Source organism: Thalassophryne amazonica, chromosome 12 (genome assembly GCF_902500255.1).
Source record: "Thalassophryne amazonica chromosome 12, fThaAma1.1, whole genome shotgun sequence".
In the NCBI taxonomy this organism is placed as follows: domain Eukaryota; kingdom Metazoa; phylum Chordata; class Actinopteri; order Batrachoidiformes; family Batrachoididae; genus Thalassophryne; species Thalassophryne amazonica.
Window position 1 is genome coordinate 29,202,510 of NC_047114.1, and position 18,351 is coordinate 29,220,860.

Here is an 18,351-nt window from a genome sequence, read left to right on the forward strand (position 1 = left end):
GAAATGTTCAAAATCTCTGTCACGCATTAATTACATGAACATTGCGCAAACCTGCGTGAGTGAGGGTGATTGCGTCAGCGCACCACATCACAGTGCAACTCATCTGAACGATTATAACGAGATGTTCTATCATATCAAATCTATCAAACATACTTTTACAGCTGCTCATAAGAAGGAATGAACATGCAACTGTTTCACCAAGCCATTACAAAAAATTACCTTTGAGACTGTTCCAAATGTGTTTTCCACCTCAAGAAGCTCAGGAAAGAGAAAAAAAAAAGCTCCAAATGAAACGATCCTCTGTGATTCCGGAAATAATTACAGGTGTTTTCAACAGCCAAACTCAGAGAAAATTATTAATCCACTACAAAATCATTATTTTATATATGCAGCATCCAGCGCACAAAGCGCGGCATCCAGTGGAAGAAACTACGGCATCCAGCTGGGAACACAGCGGGTGGGATTGTCACAACGAGTGCGGAGCCAAAATGCATGCAAGTGTCAGGGCATCTTTACCTTTCATACTAAAGCCCCTGTCACAGTGGCGTATTCGTAGAGCTGCTCATTACAGCGTTTCGTCTATGCTGTAATGAGCAGCTCTCCGCCCTCTTCATGTGGAGTTTTTTCTCAATACGCAGCAGTATGTTGAGTGCTACACGTGTAGGACAGAAGAAATTAAACATGTTTAATTTTCTTTGGCGTACAGCACAGCACAGAGCCTTCACGCAAGTACACGCAGCGCCGTGCTACTGTCCGCTATTGTGAGCCCGCCCACGCTTCAACACGGTACTGTACGCCATTTCACATCTCCCTGTTGTTCTTCTGGAGCTATAAATACTGCAAGAACATTGCTTCACTTTATCATACTGGACTCATATGAGGACTGTTCACTGTGTTGTCGTTTCATAAAAGCACTCTCTCGCACGCGCGCGTTCTCTCTCCCTCTCACTCTCTGTGTGTGTGTCTCTCTCTCTCTCTAATCAGAGCTGTGACTCTTTAAAATAAACGCGCACTCACTGCATGTCGGTGCGCTCATCAGATGCCCTGATCGATCAGTCTGATTAAAGCTGAAAAGAGCTGTGACGCTTTAAAATAAACGCGCGCTCGCTGCATGTCGGTGCACTCATCAGATGCCCTGATCGATCAGTCTGATTAAAGCTGAAAAGAGCTGTGACTCTTTAAAATAAACGCGCACTCGCTGCATGCCGGTGCACTCATCAAACGCCCTGATCGATCAGTCCGATCAAAGCTGAAAAGAGCTGTGACTCTTTAAAATAAACACGCCAGCGCGTGCAATTGCGCAGAGAATTTTGACATGTTCAAAAAAAAAAAAATCTTTCACACATACACTCAACAAAAATATAAACGCAACACTTTTGGTTTTGCTCCCATTTTGTATGCGATGAACTCAAAGATCTAAAACTTTTTCCACATATACAATATCACCATTTCTCTCAAATATTGTTCACAAACCAGTCTAAATCTGTGATAGTGAGCACTTCTCCTTTGCTGAGATAATCCATCCCACCTCACAGGTGTGCCATATCAAGATGCTGATTAGACACCATGATTAGTGCACAAGTGTGCCTTAGACTGTCCACAATAAAAGGCCACTCTGAAAGATGCAGTTTTATCACACAGCACAATGCCACAGATGTCGCAAGATTTGAGGGAGCGTGCAATTGGCATGCTGACAGCAGGAATGTCAACCAGAGCTGTTGCTCGTGTATTGAATGTTCATTTCTCTACCATAAGCCGTCTCCAAAGGCGTTTCAGAGAATGTGGCACTACATCCAACCAGCCTCACAACCGCAGACCACGTGTAACCACACCAGCCCAGGACCTCCACATCCAGCATGTTCACCTCCAAGATCGTCTGAGACCAGCCACTCGGACAGTTGCTGGAACAATCGGTTTGCATAACCAAAGAATTTCTGCACAAACTGTCAGAAACCGTCTCAGGGAAGCTCATCTGCATGCTCGCCGTCCTCATCGGGGTCTCGACCTGACTCCAGTTCGTCATCGTAACCGATTTGAGTGGGCAAATGCTCACATTCGCTGCCGTTTGGCACGTTGGTGAGGTGTTCTCTTCACGGATGATGCGAAGGAGATGTGTTGCACTGCATGAGGCAAATGGTGGTCACACCAGATACTGACTGGTATCCCCCCCCAATAAAACAAAACTGCACCTTTCAGAGTGGCCTTTTATTGTGGGCAGTCTAAGGCACACCTGTGCACTAATCATGGTGTCTAATCAGCATCTTGGTATGGCACACCTGTGAGGTGGGATGGATTATCTCAGCAAAGGAGAAGTGCTCACTATCACAGATTTCGACTGGTTTGTGAACAATATTTGAGGGAAATGGTGATATTGTGTATGTGGAAAAAGTTTTAGATCTTTGAGTTCATCTCATACAAAATGGGAGCAAAACCAAAAGTGTTGCGTTTATATTTTTGTTGAGTATAAATGTCATGCAACAAATGTGAAGTGGTAGTGAACACTGCGCAATCTACTCGCCAACATTACGTGCAGCTCGTAAGTCGAGTAAAGAAGAAGTGAACAGTGTGAGTGATTGCATCAGCGCACCGGATCAGAGAGCAGCTCATCTGAACGATTATAATGAGATGTTAAATCTATCACAAACATACTTTTACAGCTGCATACATGAAGGAAACAACATACAACTGTTTTACCAAGCCATTACAAAACAAACATGACAAATAATGACCTTTTTAGATGGCTCGAAATGCTTTCTCCCCCTCGTTTAGCATGTATGAGAAAAGCTATGGCAGGAGCGCTCCTCTGTGATTCAGGAAGCGATTCAAGCCGTTTTCAACAGCCAACTCGAACAGAAAATGATTAATCTGCTACAAAATAATTATTTTACAGATGCAGTGTCCAGCCCACAATGTGTGGCAGCCAGCGGAACAAAGCACGGCGTCCAGTTGTCCAACCTGTAAAGCCTACTTTTAGTACAAAATTCACAAGCGGTATCGATAAAGGAATCGATAAAGAATCGGATCGATAATGGCATCGATATCAATTAGGGCTGAAACGATTAGTCGAGTAATTCGAATAATTCAATTACAAAAAATGTTCGAGGCAAATTCTGTGCCTCGAAGCTTCGTTTAACGTTGTAGTACATATGCCAGGCCTGTGTGTGGCGCTGTAATGCCCCCAGAAAAACAAACAGAAGAAGAAGTAGAGCAAGCGCTAATCAAATTAGCACAAAAGCTACAGCTTTCCAACGTGACAAACAGAGTGAAATAAAGCCTTTTAGGAAAAAGACGGGCCACGCTGATCATCTGAAATAGCTTACTGTGCATTTAAAGCAAAGCAGTGTGTTTTTTTTGTTTTTTAAACGGTTTCTGGCTGCTGTCTCTCTCTGCCCGGTGTGAGCAGCTCAGCACTGCCCTCACACAGCTCCGTCCCGGCCACAGTCTCTGGAAGAAGTCCGCACTTTCTAATGTGTGACTCGCAATGAGTGTTTCGCTTTTTAATTTTCACTTTTTTTGGGCAACACACAATGCTTCACAAACACGGGAACTCAAATAATAATAATAATAATAATACATAAACCAGTGACTGCGATGCTGCATGTTCAACCCCCAGCAGAAAATGAAATGCATTGGTTGAATCGCAGAGGGAGTGTTAAAAAATTCATGCAGGGACCCAGTCCACCACCTTAATAAATAAATAAATTAATAAAAATGGTTAAATTTTACAAGTTGGGGAAAACAAAAAACAAAGATGTCAAGACTATGACTGAGCTCCTGACACCCGGAAAGATCCAAAACTAGATGTGAAAAAAAAAAAAATAATAATTACCCAGAAAAACACAAAGGGATACACTAAATTTGACAGTCTCCGTGGTGACACTGTGCCATGACTTAGGGAGAGCCCTGGACTGTTAATGTTTTAAAACGCAAAAGTACTTTTTATCCGATTACTTGATTAATCACCAGAATAATCGATAGAATACTCAGTTACTACAATAATAGATAGCTGCAGCCCTAATATCAATAAAATCTTATCAATACCAATCCCTAAATTTAAGTTCCCAGCTTTTGATCACTGATAACAGCCCAGATCTGCCCCTTCATCTCCATCCACACCAAGCTCTTCTTTGTGGAAAAATGGCTTAATGATCCTTCCTGGATCCTAGTTCCAACGAGCATAACACCACCACGGGACATGGTATTTTTATAGCCTGTCAGAAGGTCATTATGTGGGTGTTGTGCTCTTTCCTTTTTTTGGGGGGGGGGGGGCAAGGTTTTATGTGCAAATGTTCATAGTTAACACATCAAAGCAGTTGCTCAAGTGTGACTTTCAAAGAACCATGCTTTGTAATGACTCATCTTGTGAGAACACACAGGTGAAGAGGAACTCGTGTCACAAAAATCCAGACAGACAGAACCAGGAGGCATAAGGACAGCAGTCAACATGTTTTAAAAGCGTAACAACTCATCTTCCATCATACAACATTTCAACTGTGCAGGTGTAACAAATGTGCTGGGAGTTAAAACAGGGAAATTATTAAGGAAGCTCCATGTTACTCCATTGAGTAGTGATTTATGTATCAACAGGACACTCGTGAGAAACATGCAGGCAAAACAATTCTACTCTAACTTCACATGAAGAACATGAAAATATACATGCAGAAAAATCAGCCTGGATCCAAAAAAAAAATAAAAAATAAAAAACTGTACAATCGGCTATTTTTTATAATAAGGATGCTGCACATTTTTTGGAATTCTGATAGGGCTCTGCACTTACCTCCAGAGGTCACTTGCCATGCCAGAGTGTCACATCTACTTGAAACATGGCAAACAAACTAATTTAACCAAATTAATTCCAAATATATATTGTGGCAAAACCAGGTGACAGGTGATGGCAGAAATTATTGTTCTCAAAATGGCTGGCAAGGACAGACATGGGGGTAATCAAAATCTGTAATCGTACTTGATTATAATCATTACATTTTTTTCATATACAGTGTTCCCTCGTTTATCGCAGGAGTTACGTTCTAAAAATAGCCCGCGATAGGTGAATTCCGCAAAGTAGCCAGTGTTATTTTTTTTACAATTATTATAGATGTTTTAAGGCTGTAAAACCCCTCACTACACACATTTTCTCACTTTTCTCTTTTCCTGTGTAAACACTCTCAAAGTTCAAACCTTAGTACAAAAACAAGTCCAGTATTATAGAATGAAACCAAAGATCAAAACCTGTTTTCAGGACCAAACATTTGTTTGAGAAATAAAAATAGAACGTTTTCCTATAAATAATTATGATGGCTTTTAGAACTAACAAATTTAACAATTAACCTACGAGGTTAGACACATAAGACATTATTAATAGTAACTGACCAGTATGTCACAGTTCCTCTGATCGCGCTTCTTCGTCGTGGCGCCGCTCCGCAGCGTGTTTTTCCACCTCGGGGCAGGTGCCTTTATCCAAGTGATATGGGTAGTTGTTGGCGCTCTTTTTTTTTCTTCTAATCGAGAAGATTCTTATAAACAGACACACGCAGAACACAATGCGCGTGCTTTTTCTTCGCTGCTGGAGCGCTCTGCATCAAAACAGCGAGTGTAGTCTCTGGACCTGTTGCCAGATTTTGGCTGCAACTAAGCACAGCAGACAGTTAAAAAAAAAAAAGAAGCATGCAAAATTGCACTAAACTGGCGAGACCGCGAAAGGTGAACCGCGATATAGCGAGGGAACACTGTAATCGAATGTAATTTTAACCAAAACAGATAACTGCAATCATAATTTAATTGCAATCTTTGGAGAAAAATTGTAATTGTGACAATTATGTCAAGATTACTCCAAAATAAAATTGGACATTCAACAGCAAATTTGTTCAGAAGATTTCCTTTCCATTAGTATCAACAATATGCAAGGAATTTAAGGGGGTTTTTTTTGGGGGGGGGGGGGGGGATAAGAAATTGATGTATTTCTGTCGATAAACATATTTAAGAAGAAATTTACTTTATTATTTTGTTTGTAATCATGGAAATGTAATCATAATTTAATTGTAATCTAACTTTCCAACTCTAACTGTAATCGTAGAATTGCAAATAAATAAATAATTGTAATCATTACAATTTTAATGTAATCTCCCCATGCCTGGCCAAGCAGAAGACTACAGCTCCCAACATGCATCACCCCACTGAAGACAGGTGCAACTGGTTAAGGTTCCTGATTACAGCAGGGCTGGAGACCGAATAAAGGGAGGCCCACAGGAGACTGGAGGGGGGAAAAAAAGTGGCCAAAGAGAGGGACTACTGAACGGAGAGGCCGGCAAGAGGAGGCACGGTAAGAGGAGGCGCAGCAAGAGCAAAGCAAGTGAGCGGCTGGAGGGAAGGAGTTCAGAGGGTGGAGCGAGTGAAAAGAAAAAAAAAAAAAAAATTCCCCTGTACCGTGAGTGAACTGTGTTAAAGAGTTAAGAAAAGAGGATATTTTGTTCTGAAGAAATGACGTGAATGGAGAGTGTGAAGAGGACATTTGGTTATGAAGATGTGGAGTGAAGAACCTCTGAGTTTTTTCCCCAAGAAGAGATGTTGAGTTGAACTGTGAATAAAATTTAATTTTGACGAACATCTTGTCTGATTTCTCAAGAATCACCTTGAATAAAAGCTACTCCTTTCGATTTTTTGGCGAAAGAAGCAGGTTTTTTTTTTTTTTTTTTTTATTGTTCCTCAATTTCACTTAGGACAGAATTGTAGGAATAAAACTAGGACACGGCGTAATGCTGATTGAATGTGTTAGTTTTAAAAAATATATTCAGTAGTAGTAGGATGTCCAAATGTCCACCATTTGGAAGATTCAGACGGCTTTCGGTGGCTTTTCAGTCGTGTGACTATCCGAGAAATTGTGGACGAGCTGGGCATGTCACAACATGTCCTGTGAGACTTCAACACGGAGGTGCTTTTGCTGCGCCATCAGTCGTTCCGCCATTTCCTTGCAAAGAAAAAACGACGAGAGACTACACCCGTCCTCACACAAAGACTGCTTACAAGCAAATGACGCAATCGACAGGCGTGAAAAAACTCGCGTATGTGCACGAAGGTTCAAGGTTGGCTCATGCAAGCACGTGATTTAAATCCATCAGGTTTTTGAAAAAAAATAAAAAGGTCTGATACTTTTCTAACAGACCTCGTATTATATATATATATATATATATATATACACACATACATATATACACACATACATACACACACACACACACACACAGTGAGGAAAATAAGTATTTGAACACCCAGCGATTTTGCAAGTTCTCCCACTTAGAAATAATGGAGGGGTCTGAAATTTTCATCTTAGGTGCATGTCCACTGTGAGAGACATAATCAAAAAAAAAATATTCGGAAATCACAATGTATGATTTTTTTTTTTTATAATTTATTTGTATGTTACTGCTGCAAAAAAGTATTTGAACACCGACCAACCAGCAAGAATTCTGGCTCACACAGAAATGTTAATTTTTCTTTAAGAAGTCCTCTTATTCTGCACTCTTTACCTGTATTAATTGCACCTATTTGAACTTGTTACCTGTATAACAGACACCTGTTCACACTCCAACCTGTCCACCATAGCCAAGACCAAAGAGCTGTCTAAGGACAGCAGGGACAAAACTGTAGACCTGCACAAGGCTGGTCATTAGTAACACATGATGCTGTCATGGTTTAAAATCCTGCAGGGCAGCAAGGTCCCCCTGCTCAAGCCAGCACAATCCCGGCCCGTTTGAAGTTCACCAGTGACCATCTGGATGATCCTGAGGAGGCATGGGAGAAGGTCATGTGGTCAGATGAGACCAGAATAGAGCTTTTTGGAATCAACTCCACTTACCATGTTTAGAGGATGAGAACAACCCCAAGAAAACCATCCCAACCGTGAAGCATGGGTGTGAAAACATCATACTCTGGGGGTGCTCTTCTGCAAAGGGGACAGGAGGACTGCACCGTATTGAAGGGAGGATGGATGGGGTCATGTATTGCGAGATTTTGGCAAACAACCTCCTTCTCTCAGTAAGAGCATGAAGATGGGTCATGGCTGGGTCTTCCAGCATGACAATGACCCCAAACACACAGCCAGGGCAACTAAGGAGGGGCTCCGTAAGAAGCATTTCAAGGTCCTGGAGTGACCTGGCCAGTCTCCAGACCTAAACCCAATAGAAAATCTTTGGAGGAAGCTGAAACTCCAAACCTGAAAGATTTGGAGAAGATCTGTATGGAGGAGTGGACCAAAATCCCTGCTGCAGTGTGTGCAAACTTAGTCAAGAACTACAGGAAACATCTGACCTCTGTAATTGCAAACAAAGGCTACTGTACCAAATATTAACACTGATTTTCACAGGCGTTCAAATACTTATTTGCAGCAGTAACATACAAATAAATTATAAAAAAAAAAAAAAAAAAAATCATACATTGTGATTTCCAGATTTTTTTTAGATTATGTCTCTCACAGTGGACATGCACCTAAGATGAAAATTTCAGACCCCTCCATGATTTCTAAGTGGGAGAACTTGCAAAATCGCAGGATGTTCAAATACTTATTTTCCTCACTGTATATATATATATTTCCAGTTTTCACTTGAGGGGCACTTGCCTACTTTTGTACCAGCACAGTGTTTTGAAACAGTAAAAGCACTGATGTTGATGTCAGTCAGTCATATGTGGGATCGGGTCCTGGGGTAATGATGTGTGTGACTGAAAATGTGCTGCATACTTTCATATTTTCAGCATTTTATCCGGATATTCCACTGTTAAAGGAGATTTTTTTAATGAAAGACGTGCGGACGGGTCCGCGCGTCGGGACGCAGCCGACGCGGCGCGGTGGCACAGGAAAAACACCTCCGTGTTGATAACCATTTGTAAAATCCAGGCGGCTTTTGATGGCTTTCAGTGGAGTGAGTATATGAGAAATTGTTTATCAGCTGGAGATGTTCCAACTTGTCCTCAAGGCTTCCAACAGAGGTGTTTTTCCTGTGGCGGAGCATCGCGGCGGCTGCGAGCTGACGCTGCAATCCGCCTGCACGTCTTTCATTAAAAAAAAATCTCCTTTAACAGTGGAATATCCGGATAAAATGCTGAAACCGACTTCTTCTGAAACTTCTCTGTTCTCTCACGACGTCCTGGATCAATAAAGCCTGAAATGTGGAGGTTTTAAGCTTGAAACAGGCTGATGACACCGCCTGAGAGCGCTGCGCGACGTCTCGCACCGTGAAAAGTCCTTAAAGCGACAGAATCACCTCAAAATCTCTCATCAGCTGTTAAAATTTTCACTGAAGACCAGCTTAATTTTTCGAACCATGTCCACTTCGATGTGTCTCACAGGTTTAGAAAAAATTTTGATCAAACAAAGCGCCAGTCTCTCAGCAACTTCTCAGACAAAGGAATTCCAACGAGGGGCTGGACGACTCCTCCCACAAGGAGTGCTCACAGGCGAATGACGTCACCGACAGGCGTGGAAAAACTCACGCATGCGCACGAGGGTTCAAGCATGTCTGACGTAAAAACATATGAATGAAATCCATATAGTTTTAGAAAAAAATAAAAAAGGACCTATACTTTACGGACAGCCCTCGTACTTTTAAAACATTTGTGCACCGCGCTGAATGTTGAGCTGCGTGTGCCTACTCACTCCGACACTACACATATGAGACGAGGCGAGGGGAAAACATGCACATGCATGCTTTAGAGGTTCTGGTTTAATTTAACCTAAACCAGTTGATCAGAAAAACACTTCTGCCGCCCCAGGAACTTCACAGAATACATTGATTTTTGACGATTTCATTCTAAATGTGGCTGAAAATTAACTTGCTACATCGGGCAAGAAGTGGACATGGAGCACCAGACGGAGAGCACTGTTCACTCGCCAGTGTCGAGTGGATAAGTGTTGAGCCCTGTCTGATTCAAAACTTTCACTATGCACAATCTCTAATCACAGCCACAGAACCCTATGAAGCCTTCAGAGTAGTCGGAGTTTCCTCACTAGTCTCCTTCTTGCCCAACCACTCAGTTTTTGAGAACAACCTGCTCCAGACAATCAAGTCCAAGACACAGTCAATGACTTGGAAATGCACAGCAGCTTAGTAGTTAGCACTGTTGCCTCACAGTAAGAAGGTCATGGGTTTGATTCCCACCTGTGGCCTTTCTGTATTGAGTTTGCATGTTCTCCCTGTGTTTGCGTGGGTTTCCTGTTTCCTCCCACATTTAAAAACATGCAGGTTAAGTGAATTGGAAACTTTATAATTGTCCAGTTCTCCTTTGGATCGCGCAGAGTTTCAGCTTAAATGTGCATCCTGTATCGTGTAGTATATATGGAGTAACAAGCTGCGTTTAACCTCTCACGACCACCTCCCAATCGGCAATCGCGTGGTTGGATGAAAATCAAACCTGTCTGATATTCTGGTTGGCCGTTGTGAGGGTTCCGCACTGTTGAAGCAGCGCTACAAGGGTCTCTCACACTGTGCATGTGCAAACACTGGAGAGAGCATAAACAGTGATCATCTCTTTGGGAGAGCAGCTTCTGTTTCTTTTTTCCCCATTATTCTTTATTCTGTTTTGTTGTTAAAACTTTGATGTCTCCCATCGAGAGTTTTTGTAAAAATAAGAAATGTAAATAAAGTTTGAAAAAGATTAAAAAAAAGCTTCTGTTTACATCTTGCTTCCGGAAACACGAGTCCAACGTGTGGTTTTTGAATGTACAATGTGAGCAGTCAGATCGCATCAGAGCATCGGACCGTACAGTGTGAGAACATTAATCGTGCGCTCTGAACTTTTACACCCTGCGGTTTTGAGCTGGAGCCAAGTACAAAGATTGAAAATATCGTACAATGTCTGCCCAGCTTAACCTGGTTAAATAAAAGTTAAATTAAATTTAAAAATGTATTCATCCCGACTTTCTCAAGAAAACTGGCTGTAAAAGTGATGATTTGCTTGTGTTACAATAAAGGGTATCATTAATTACGCAACCCATCATCTTGGCTTTTATATTTGTGTTTCATTGAAGTCATGTTGTGGAGATTATTTTTCACTGTGAGTTTAAAGGGGATCATGTTTTTTCTGGGGTTTTTTTTTTTTTTTTTTTTGAGTTGTAACTCTTCAGAGTCGCTGGCAGTGCAGCAGCAAGTTGTGTGCCATCATGTGGCCACTTACTAGTACGTTATGACGCATGACACTGCAGTCGTTCAAAAAAAAAAAAAAAACAATCTTTAAGAACCCTTCAGAAATGTGAAATAAACCTCCTAAAAACTACACAGCAAACTTGATGAAACCTAGTTCTCTGGAAGGCCTTGAAGGTCAGCGATCTTGTGACCATGATGGTCCAGCAGAACTCCTCCACTCTTCACCGCAGTGCATCCACAATAATGGCCAGAACCCCCACCCCCAGTCCACTGACCCCATGCCGTGTTCCCGGGTTTGTCGGAAAACGGGGAGGAAAAACCCCTTTCCTACTCAATTACCCCCGCCGGCCCCGGCCACCGAGCAAACACAAAGGAATCAGGCTTCATTAAAACAGTCTCAGCCAGACACAAAACAAACTAGCTAATTCAAGCAGAGAGCCACTGTGGACAGACACTCAGCTTCCACAGGGACTCAGTACAGTAGACAGAGACAGACAACTTCCACACAGACTCCATCCTGGTGGACAGACACACAGCTTCCACAGGGACTCAGTCCTGGTGGACGGAGACAGATAGAGAAGCTTCCACATGGACTCCAGCTTCCATCCCCAGCACTTTACGTCACGTGTGGGTGGATGTTTAGAAACCTGACAGCAATTCCAGCACAGTCCTGCAGGCAAAATGCAACTTCCACAGCTGTGTGCACGCTGCTGTGTTCGTGCATGAGTGTGTGTTCCAATGCAAATGATGAAGCAGGGAAAGAGGAGGAAACGTGAGGGGATTAGAGGAGGGAGCAGAAGGAGAGGACAGACAGAGAGAGAGAGATGCTGCCTGGGGGGCCACGCTGCAAACTCTCACATTCTGTACGTGGGAGGGGGGAAAAAACAAAACACAGCACAACTCAGGAAGTCAAATTGCACTTTTTTTCTTTTTCTTCTTTTTTATCTTTTTTTTCATTATTACAGATAACCTGCAGGAGCTGAAGAAATGGAGTGAAGAATGAAGTTGAAGAGCATAATGTTATTTTTAGTGTGTGGCGTTCAGGGACCAAACACCTTGATACAAAGCAGTGATTTAGCTCAAGCTTTGGCGCACATTTAGAGGAGGGGGGAAAAAAAATATCTCTTCTTAAAAGAGACGCGAGGGGCAATTAAACTTTAAACTTTACCTATTTAGTGCTGAAAAACACATTATCCGGTTCAGTTTGAACAGGCTCAAGAGCGAAAAGAGCTAAAAAGAAACTTACCAATTAAACCGCCGACCATGAAGGCAAACGCCTGGAACAGCAGCAGAATAACTCCCACTATCACCAACTTTTTGGTGCTCATGTTCTCAATAATAGCCCCCGCCATGAATCAGTGCAGGCTTGGAGTGAAAATATCACTCCGACAGACAACAAAAAACAAGAATGTGTTGGGAAAGAGACGACTTCCCCGCATCCACGGCCACCGTCCCGCTCTGCTGCTGCCGCTCGGATTGGAAGGAGGAGAAAAAGAGGAGAAGGAGGAGGAGTCAGGGAGCTTTTCAGCAAAACAGCCAGCGGCAGAGCGGGCGAAGAGCTGAGGAGCGCCGTCGCGCTGCAGCATACGCCGGAACACAAGCCTACAGTGTCCCTGAACGCAACACCCACTAAACGCAGTTTATCGTGTCCTTGAACGCATCACCCACTAAACGTAGTTTACCGTGTCCATGAACGCAACACCCATTAAAAGCATTTGAACCGTGTCCCTGAACGCAACACCCACTAGAGGCAGTTTACCGTGTCCCTGAACGCAACACCCATTAAAAACAGTTTACCGTGTACCTGAACACAACACCCACTAAAGGCACCCTGTCTCTGAACGCATCACCTGTTATAAGCTGTTTACCGTGAACGTGGCACCCACTTAATAGTTTACCGTGTTCTTGAACGCAACACCCACTAAACACAGTTTGCCGTGTCCTGAACGCATCACCCGCTACAGGCAGTTTGTCGTGTCCCTGAACACAACACCTACTAAAGGCAGTTTACCTTGTCTCTGAACGCATCACCTGTTAAAAGCTGTTTACCGTGTACGTGAACGTGACACCCGTTTAATAGTTTACCGTGTCCCTGAACGCAACACCCACTTAATAGTTTACCCTGTCTCTGAACGCAACACCCACTAAAAACTGTTTACCGTGTCCGTCAACGTAACACACAGTTTATACAGTTTACCCTGTCCCTGAATGCAACACGACCAAAGCCAACAGCGCTATTTAAAGGAAGTTATTGTCGGCACAGCTGTTCCTCGGACTGCGCTCTTCTGGACAGCGACCTCTGATGTTGTGCCTGGAATTTGCTGGAGCCACTGTTCCAGTTTGGGGGTTACTGCTCCTATTACCACTAGGACCACTTTGGACTTTACCTTCCACATCTACTCCAGTTGTTCCTTCACCTCTTTGTACTTCTTGATTTTCCCGTGCTCCTTCTTTCTGATGTTGCTGTCAGCTGGGATTGCCACATCGATCACAACTGCAGTCTTCTGTTCCTTGTGAGAAATCAGTATGCCTGGTTGGTTACACAGCAGCTGTGGCTCTGTGTGGAATTTAAAGTCCCAACGGACCTCAGCCCTGTCATTCATAACCACCTTCAGTAGTGTCTTCCATCAGGACTTGGGGACTTCTGGGGACTTGGGGACAGATGTTCCTGTACACACACACACACACACACACACACACACACACACACACAAAACGCTGATCAAATCTGATAAGTGCCGGTGTCGCAGACCAAACGGTCCCCCCTAAAAACTGCCTTCACTGTGCATGCGTCATTTGGGACAACAGCAGCACGTTTGAGACTGACTCTCTTCACCCAAAAAGATCAAAAGGAATAATGTGATTATTAACCATCAGATGACAAAGTAAAACCTCTTAAATCATTCTAAAGTCAGTTTTAAGCAGAAACTAGGCCGTTTTAAGGAGAAACGAGGCGATAATCTGTGACGATTTGAAATGACAGAGGCACAGTGAACACAGCAGCAGCAGCTCATCTGGTTGGGGCACTCTGATCGCTTCCTCCGTCTTTTATTATGAAATAATGCTGAATTTATGTGGAAATGATTGTTGTAGAAAAGCTTTAAAAGCTGCGATAGACGATGACTGGAGTGCAGTTTTAAGCAGAAACGAGGTGATAATCAGTGAACCGCGGCTGACGCACAGAAATGATGCGTGCGCAGTGAAGGCAGGGGGAACCAATATTTAGGGGAGACCATTCGGTCGGCGACTTGTTTGTACCTCTCAGTGTACACTGTCCCAGCTTGCATCTTGCATGCTGGACTGTCTCTGGGTCACATTTTCACAGCCTGTAACTTGGGTCCTGTCGGCTGTGGTGGACTCCTGTTTCTATGGATTTGCTTCTTGTGCTTCCATGACAGGAACCTCCATGACAGGAACCTCTGTGCTATCCTTTAGTCTGACCTTTTATAGTCACTGGTAGGTCTTCTTGATATCAGCCATTTCTTATATCTGTCGATGGAAGGGCTTGGTCTTCCATGATATCTCCTCCTCCTGTTCTTTGACACTATCTGTCTTCAGCTGTCTGAGGCATTCTCCTTCTCTTCCTTGGTGCTTGGACCAACTTCCACCAAACTTTCTGGGTGCCTGCAGGTTGACCCCAAAATTGCCTATTCAAGGTTTGTTTTGGCAAAGGTCAAGGTTATTGGATTCAACAGTTTGACTTAACTGTCTGTTTGCTGGCCTACTCCTCACAGGACCATCGGCCGATGTCCATCAAACTTGACATGTGGTTGATAATCAACCCCAGAATTACCCTTTAAGGGTTTGTTTTGGTAAAAGCCAAGGTCATTGGGGTCAAAGGTCAAAATTGTGGCGGTTTTTGAAACAATGCAGATGAAGTATCTTGTCGAAAGCAAAGGTGGGAGTCAAACCCAGGTCTGCAGTGCATCTGGAAAGTATTCACAGAGCTTCACTTTTTTCCACAGTTTATATTACACCCTTATTCCAAAATGGAATAAATTAATTTTTCCCTCAAACTTCTACTCTACAACACCCCATAATGACAACATGAAAAGTTTTTTTTTTTTTGCAAATTGATTACATCAAAACTGCTTCATGGATTCTCATCAAATTTGCACCACAGATAGAAATTAGGCCATGGAAGACTCCACTGAATTTTGGAGGTGATCCAGATCTGGATTCTGGATCAAGATTCAGTTTATATAGGCTTGGAAGGATTATGTCAAAACTGCTCCACAGATTCTCATAAAATTTGCACCACAGATAGATATTAGGCCATAGAAGACTCCATTAAATTTTGGAAGTGATCCTGACATGGATCCGGATTCTGGATCAAGATTTCCCTTTATATAGTCTTTGAAGGATTACTTCAAAACTACTTCACGGATTCTCACCAAATTTGTACCACAGGTAGATATTAGGCCATGGAAGACTGGGAAGTGATCCAGATCTGGATTCTGGACTAAGATTTCCCTTTATATAGTCTTTGAAGGATTACTTTGGACATCGGGCAGTCTTCAGCGCCTTTTATGCCTGCCTGACAGCAGTCTGTGTCATCTACCTGTTGTCTACATGCGTTTTAGATGCCATCGCGCAGGTGTGGATGAGGTAATCCGGATGCGTTCTGACACGGCTGACCACGCCTCTTTTCCTCCCACCTGCGTCAGATTATGGCAATATTTGCCGTGTCAGGCTGGTTCCTGCACATTCTTGCTATGTGTGACGGAGGCTTTAGACAGACAGCAGCAGTTTTTCTTTTAATAAACAGGATTGAAGGATGGTTGTTATCACTCACTCACTTTGTACTCAGTCTTTGCTGTTGCAGTTAACGATTGCTTTCCAGGTTTTTAGTCATTTCCATGTTGTCAAGTTTGCTGCCATTTGTTTTCTTTTTCCCTCTTAAAATAATCAATTCCGTATGCGTGCACAGATGTGAGCTCAGCTTTCATGTTGTGAACAGATGCTTGTCCAGGTCTCATTCTTGCCTCCCTACAGACTCAATCAGATCTACTCGGTGCATCTTCTGACAGCTTCAAATCACAAAATGCTGGGGCTGCAGAGTGAAATTTAGTGCACATTTTAGGTCAATAATTAGCCCAGAAGAAGTTGAAAACAAAGGTTTTACTTTTTAGAAGTGTTTATTTATTAGGAACAGTCAGTTTGCAGCTTCGGGTCACAAAGAGCTGACATGTTTGGCATTTGTACATTATCTGTACGCCTTTTAACATCACAACCACAAAGTATAACAAAGAAAAACATTGCTGCATGGATGGCACTGACCAAAAATATTCCTGCTCTGCTGATAGAACATGTAGAAACAGTATAGTAATGAACTGTAAATACTGAGAAAGCATTCAAATGGAGAGAAATGGTGCATGCTGGGATCACAATGTAATGATCCATGGAAAAAAGAAACAGGATATCGCTGTCTGTTGAAAATACCTTCCTTACCTATTTTTCTCTTTGAAGGGTTTATGTCCAAAATGAGATAAATGCCATTTAAAAAAATATTACCACAAACATACAGTATAATGACAGTGTTACACATTCCATTAATATTTTAACTCAAACTGAGATACATCCAGCTAATTTTTGAACATGAATTTCAGTTTGGTTCTAAAACGAGATATGTGCCATTTTTGTTACTCTACAAAAAGGAGTTATATCCATTTTGGCGATGGATATGTAGCGTTTTGGAAAAAATAAAGTTTCTTCACATGTTCAACATTTTGATCACAAACATCATTTTCAACCATTAAAATCACCAAAAATTAAAGAGGATTTAAATTTTTTATCTAATGTGTGTTAAAAAGTGATAAAGTAGATTTCTATATCATAATTCACTGGAATATATATATATAAAAATAATGATTTTCTAAAAATGAAGAAAACTGATATGTATCATTTTGGACTCTTCATTTCTTTTTCATATTGAATGTTATTTTGAAGAAGCTGTTGCACACGAGTCAAATCACTTCTCTCAAATTTACAAATGAAATGATGAGCACTGATGTGAAGGAACATGGTGCACAGTGACAAAAACAAGTTTGCCTCCTTTCAACCTGACATCAGCTTCAGCATCTGGTTTGGCACTTTGGGATTCCTGTTTTTTTGTTTTGTTTTGTTTTTTTAAAGGCAAAAAGAAGCGCAGCACAGTTACAGAGCAAAAACACCACAGGAAGAGCCTGGAGGTTTGGGTTCAGTGGCATTTCTGGAGTTGTTGCAGTGGATCCTTGTTCCACATGTTGGGGTCCCAACCATGGAACCAGCCGATGAAATTCAGGGGCTCTGCTCCTTGTTTCATGATGAAGGTGGGTACATTACTCCGTCCACTGGGGTCTGTATCCACGTATTCTTTGGCTGGATGAGGAGCAGAAGGGGTAAAATAAGTTGTCAAAAACTCCCTTTAGATTAAAACCAGTGCTTCAAACAGTCCGCCTGTATGATCACTTTTATCTGGTACAGAAGCCAATTGTCAAACAGACAAACAAATATCTAATATAAGCTATAGGTTGGTCAATATTGTGTCCCACAGCAACCTATATTCAAGGCTCTTGACATGGAGCAATGTCTCCACCTGGTGGAGATTTAACATTAATGCAGGCACAATAGTTGTCTCCAAGAGCTCTATTTCCATATAGTTTTCAAGCAAGCAAAAATCACTCACTTTCTGAAAGTATTTTTTTTAAATAATCATTTGTCAGTGCACATCTCATCAAATGCGCCAGCTTTTAACTTGTTCTTATTTATAGCAAGGACACAAAACTGCTTTATTTTACTTCTACTTTACTTGATTTGTGTGCATTGTGCTATTACTATTACTATACTAAAATATATACTTTTGCATCACTTGATCAGTTGATGTTATGTATTCAAAATTTGGGGTCAAAATAGATACAAATAAAAATATAAAACTTTAGTAATACAGCATGTAAGTCCCTTTGGCTTCTCCCTTGTTTCCACTACAGCAGATCTGAGGTGGATCTGCATATTGATTTGGCACAGGTTTTACACCAGATGCCCTTCCTGACACAACTGCATATTACAGGGAGAATGAGCAGGTTCAAGGTTCTCCTTGAACCGAGAACCTTCCGTACTGGAAGCAATCACATAGTCAATGAGGACATAATTAAATGCTGAAATGACTCAATTAAAAAAAAATTTCATCATGAGGTTTATGAAAATTCAGTAAGGTATAACTTATATATTACATTCCAAT

At 42.0% G+C, this 18,351-nt stretch overlaps 2 protein-coding genes across 2 annotated transcripts in view; both read right to left on the minus strand.

Annotated features, from left to right (window-relative positions):
• The window catches only part of wls (Wnt ligand secretion mediator), a 141,038-nt gene extending 128,424 nt beyond the window's left edge, over positions 1-12,614 (minus strand). The window contains exon 1 of the mRNA XM_034183020.1: positions 12,379-12,614. Within this exon, the coding sequence (XP_034038911.1) occupies positions 12,379-12,484 (106 nt within the window). The 5' untranslated portion in view covers positions 12,485-12,614. The remainder of the gene's footprint in view (positions 1-12,378) is intronic.
• A 3,637-nt stretch (positions 12,615-16,251) lies between these two features.
• Positions 16,252-18,351, minus strand: part of scinlb (scinderin like b) — a 64,738-nt gene continuing 62,638 nt past the window's right edge. The window contains exon 17 of the mRNA XM_034182490.1: positions 16,252-17,492. Coding sequence (XP_034038381.1) covers positions 17,332-17,492 — 161 coding nt within the window. The 3' untranslated portion in view covers positions 16,252-17,331. The remainder of the gene's footprint in view (positions 17,493-18,351) is intronic.